Raw genomic sequence first — 5,353 nt, 5'->3', positions numbered from 1 at the left:
GTCCATCGGTAACTTTACTTGATGCTATATTTTTAGGACACCGATAACTGCCACACGTGTGGTGTATCGGGTGGTTGTACCGCACGCCTCGTGTGGCATGCAGAAGAACCCGCCCGCACGACCGCGTCCGGGCGCGCGCAGCCACAGCCCGCACGTCCGGTGTGTGGCAAAACCGCCCACACGTCCGGGCCAAACGACAACGCTGCCCGCACGACCAAGCACGCCAGCCGTCCCGGGCTCCTTCCGATCCCCAGTCCGCCCTTCCGCCACTGTCTCGCACCTCTCGATCCCCTACCTCCGTCGCCTTCCTTCTCTGGTTGCCATGGCAACCAGAGCAAATCCCTAGCGCCTTTCCCACCGCTAACCACCCACCCCACCCCCCACCCCCTCCCACCCCAACCCCCCTCCCAAGACGATGAGCTAAAACAGGTGGATCTCCGATCTCCTTCTGTTTCTCGACCTTCTTATGTCCAGAAATCTGAAATTGCAAATTTGCCCACGAAGATGGCGACTGGATCCACGCTATCAGGGCAAACACCCCACGAATTTGTGTGTCTTTGCATTTGCCCACCAACATACGCCAGATCTGCCATATACTATGCTAGACTTATGTCGAGCCTCCAGGTTGGCTTGATGCGAGTAGTTGGTAGCGTAGGAATCACTATAAAATAGGGAGAGAAAGGAGGAATTTGGCATGGGGAGGGAGGAAAAATAATTGCCACTTGTATCTAACGTCAGTTGCCATCTATCGTTGTCCGTAGTTGCCACCATGTTATCTTATTGCTTGCCATCCTATTTTATTTTCTGTTGCCATCGCTTCAAAATGATAGGTGGCATCCAGAATTCAGAAAAGAGAATGGATGTGCATGTCCTACTTGCCATGAGGTGTTGGTTGCCTACGCAAGAAATGTTATGAGATTGTCGTGTTATCTTCTACGTGCAAACAGCAAGAACGCTTTTTGCGGATTGTTGATGCGTTCTTGTTCATGCAGTGACTAAAAGCACAGTGGCAGAAAACAAAAAGCATAAGAATGAATCACGAAGATGGCACTGATCCTTGGCTTTCTCAAAGGCCGGAAACGCCACCTTGGGATGCAGCAGAGTACAATCAACTCATTTCTTCAGGGCCATTGCTGCCACTACTAGAGCACTACGCGGGCATCGGTACGATGCATGATAAACAAAGAAGAAGCAGTTGCCATGTTCGTGACGATGAAGATGTCATTCTACTTATGTCCTACAATCTATTTTTTAGCAGGTTCTTATGACCAAACCACAATCAGGGGGCAGCATGGCAAGTTTCGTCACAGGGCGCTAACACTAACAAATGTACGGGCAACCAACTTCAGCTAGCTAATGTGGCAAATCAAGGTACCGCATACGAAAAAGAAACTTATTGTTGTGGACATGAAATTAAACTTGCAAGGATGGCAAAAGACTCACGAGTTATATCGGAAAAAATGTAGGACCTTCATGCAGCACGTGTCATCAGGCGGCAACCATGTACCTGCCATCAACGTCGTACACAGGTGAGTGCATGAAAGTGAAGTTGTGGACAGTGAGTTAGGAGAAAGGAACATATCTGACAGCTGCAGTTGCCATGCCTCGACAGCTTCGGTTGCCATGGCTGGACAAACTGCAGTTGCCATGCCTGGACAACTGCAGTTGCCATGTATAATCAAATGTGACTGCAATGTCTAAACAACCGTGGATGACAAGTGTGAACAAATCTGTGTGGCATGGTTGGACCACTACATGTGCCATGTTGAACAAACTACAGTTGCCAATGACCAACTGCTACCATGATCGCAGGTTGTTACAGTGGAACCACATCAGCAAACGTCTCATGGCAAGATTCACAGTTGCAGGAAAGCGCTATTGCAGATAGAGCACATCAAATTGGAATGACAGACCACACAAGATCGGCACATGCGGCACAACAAGGTAAAAAAAAGTGAAAACAGAAAACAGTACTGCATTTGCTTTTGTGGGGAATAGCATGTGAAGAAAAGTAGATTTGTAACGGTGGTGGTGGAAAAAACAAACAAAAAATGCTACCAAGTGGTCGTGTGCAAAGAGTCGTATATTGTCTTCGGGATTGCCAATTGATATAAGAGTGTGTGCAACATTCATGATTGTTCACATTTGCGTACTGAGCTCAAGCCTAGAATACAAGTTTTGATTCTAGAGTATACTGGTTGCCATGTGTTGGCAACAGTAGTTGCCATGTATGTTGGACTGTATCTGCCATTGCTATATGCTGCAAGTTCTGATGCTGAAAGACGCTGGTTGCCATGTGTTGGCAACAGTAGTTGCCATGTGTGTTGGACTATATCTGCCATTGCTATATGCTACAAGTTCTGATGCTAAAAGACGCTGGTTGCCATGTGTTGGCAACGGCAGTTGCCATGTGGTTGGACTGTAGCTGCCATTACTGGAGAATTACAGTTGCCATGCATGGCCATATGCAGATTCACGGCTTGCTATGTGAATGATGTCATGCAAAATCACATGCAGTTGTTGTACTCCGTTACGATAAACATGACATTCAGGCAAAATCTTACGCTCGTACCTGATTTTTTTATTGCAGGACCTTCAACTACAATTAACAGCGGCGCGGGGACATCTACTGCGGGGAGCTCTGAGCGCACGGAAGACGCGTTCCACCAGCCAGCCAACACTCATGCCACAAACAATGCCGAGTCAGTGTCGGAAATGGCAATCGTGCCAGCAATACCGACAAGCACACCTGTGCACACCAGCACAAGCAACACTCAAGCAGGTGAAAAGCCGCCGATACTGAAGTGAATGATGAAACCGATGACGAAGCACAAGGGGATGAAGATGGTGGGCAATCAGAAATCATGGTACCCCAGCCACCGTATCTTGGGCAGAGATTTGATTCGTTTGAAGATGCAAAGGAATTCTACCAGACATATGCAAAGTTCCATGGGTTTGCGGTCAACACCGAATACCATAGGAAAATTAAAAAAACTAGCGAGTACAGCAGAGGTGAGATGAGGTGCTACAAGGCACGAATAAACAAGAAGGGCAAAGGTGATGCGCATGTCATTCCGGAACGAAAGAGAGGTATCATTGTCAAGACGGAATGCCCTGTCCGGTGTAAGCTGAACGTAGATGGAGCACAGTGGGTGGTCACTGAATATTTTGACGAGCACAACCACGAGCTAACAAAGAAGTTTGACCTGGTAAAATTTCTGACCGCCCACAGAGGATTCACCCCCCTCGAGAAGAAATTCATAAAGCTGCTACATGATTGTAACGTCGGTCCATCAAGAATGGTGCAGATACTCTCCCTCATCCACAGCAAAAAGGGGTCTCTAAGTAGCATGCCCTACCTACCAGCAGACGTCACAAACCTAAAGGCAAAGTACCGTAGAGAAAGCAAGTTGGCTAACATAGAAGCCACGATAGCCTACTTCGATGAGAAAGCGAAAGAAGATCAAGATTTCTTCTACAGGATAAGATTGGACGATGAGGACCGTGTCAGGAACATGTATTGGGTGGATGGTGCTGCAAGAAGAGCCTACAAACATTTCTGAGACTGCATTTCATTCGACGCGACATATCTTACTAATATGTACAAGATGCCATGCGCTCCATTCATAGGAATAAATAACCACAATCAGTCATTGCAGTTCGGATGCGGGCTCGTTCGGAATGAAGACACGGATGGGTACGTTTGGCTGTTCAAGACCTTCTTGGAGTGCATGGGTGGACTTGCTCCGATGAACATAATAACAGAGCAGGATTTTAGCATGCGTGCAGGCATAGAGGAGGTCTTTCCGTTGGCAGTGCACAGGCACTGTAGGTGGCACATTATAAAGAAGGCTGAGGAGACACTAGGATCGTTCTTTGCTGACCGTCCAGAGCTGCACAAAGCATTCGAGCTGTGCGTGGACCACAGCTTGACGGTGGAGGAGTTTGAAAGGAGCTGGATGGCTATGATTGAAACATATCAAGTCCAAGACCACGAGACGCTTGCTAGCTTGTGGGAGAAGCGAATGTACTGGGTGTCGGCCTACTTCATGTAGTGCTTCTTCCCATTTTTGCAGACTACACAGCGCAGTGAGGGGTTCAATGCTGTTTTGAAGCGGTACGTGAGCCCTGGCAACTCATTGCTACAGTTTGCCAAGCAGTACACCGCTTTGCAACAAAAAATACTGGGATCCGAGCTACAGCAAGAAGCAAACACCGCGCTCAAGCAGCCAAAATTGCTAACGTATTTACCAATGGAGAGGCAGATGAGCAAGATATACACCAACACGATTTTTAACAAGTAAGTCAGTTGTGTTACAAATCTTATTTGCACAATCATGAAGGTACTAGGTGCCATGTAGAATGCAATGCAGTTGAAATGCTTATTTGAAAATGATGATTTTGTTGAAAAGTAGCCATTAGGTACAGAGTAACCATGATATGTAGTTGCCGTGCTTAATGAACTACAGTTTGCCATGCTTAATGAACTACAGTTTGCCACGTTTACTCAACTGCAGTTACCATGTTTGCTCAACTGCAGTTGCCATGTTTACTAAAATGTAATTCCACTAGCCATGATGGTATGGAATGCAAATGCCAAAATGAAGTTGTTATGTAGTTGCCATGTTTAAATGAACTGCAGTTGCCATGTTTAATGAACTGCAGTTGCCATGTTTACTCAACTGCAGTTGCCATGTTTAATGAACTGTAGTTGCCATGTTTGAACGAATTGTAATTCCATTGGCCACAACAAACAAAAGGTGCTACAAAAAACTTCACACAAGAGTTTAACAAAAACCACACAAAACTTGCAGATTCCAGGAAGAAAAAAGCGTGCCAGCATGTACACGGCTTTCCAGGTGGACGGACATACGTTCAAGGTGTGTTCTATCATGGGCATGTCGGATTCAGAACCTAAAGACCCAGACAAGGGAAGGAACTACTTTGTGAAGGCATCGATAAGGAAGGCGAATACTACTGCTAATGCTGCAAATTCGAACGGGACGGGATTGTGTGCTGTCACATTCTAAAAGTAATGGACTTGAACGCGGTGACACGACCCCGCCATTTCATAAGGCGGCGATGGACTTGGGACGCTGACAACGCATTGGCGCCGCAAACATCAAACGCAGTTTTGGCCGTGCATGACGAGAGACCAGAGTCAACCATGGAAGCCGTGAGGCACATTGTGTTGACAAAGAACTATGTTGAACTAATTGATGAAGCGTGCAAGAGTGATGAGACAGCAAGGGTCGCAGAAAAACACAGGAAGGCCCTCAAAAGAGAGCTTGATGAGATCAGGAAGAGGAAAGCTGAGGAAGCCTTACACAGGTTCCCCCGCACATCAAGTGTG

General features: G+C 46.8%; 1 protein-coding gene across 1 annotated transcript; it reads left to right on the top strand.

Annotated features, from left to right (window-relative positions):
- Positions 1-3,299: 3,299 nt before the first annotated feature.
- On the top strand, positions 3,300-4,055 carry LOC141021904 (protein FAR1-RELATED SEQUENCE 5-like). The gene is made up of 2 exons (XM_073497758.1): positions 3,300-3,531; positions 3,631-4,055. Exons 1-2 carry the CDS (start codon positions 3,300-3,302, stop codon positions 4,053-4,055), a joined length of 657 nt encoding a protein of 218 aa, XP_073353859.1.
- The last annotated feature ends 1,298 nt before the right edge of the window (positions 4,056-5,353 follow it).

Source organism: Aegilops tauschii, chromosome 4, assembly GCF_002575655.3.
Source record: "Aegilops tauschii subsp. strangulata cultivar AL8/78 chromosome 4, Aet v6.0, whole genome shotgun sequence".
Classification (NCBI taxonomy): Eukaryota; Viridiplantae; Streptophyta; class Magnoliopsida; order Poales; family Poaceae; genus Aegilops; species Aegilops tauschii.
The sequence above is the reverse complement of the archived record's forward strand: the minus strand, read 5'-3'. Positions and strand labels throughout refer to the sequence as shown.

Bases quoted from the DNA above. Each gene is read 5' to 3' on its own strand.
- LOC141021904 (XM_073497758.1), top strand. From the start codon at position 3,300: ATGGTGCAGATACTCTCCCTCATCCACAGCAAAAAGGGGTCTCTAAGT. The intron at 3,532-3,630 runs GTGCTGCAAGAA...CTCCATTCATAG, and splicing joins GAACATGTATTGGGTGGATG to GAATAAATAACCACAATCAG.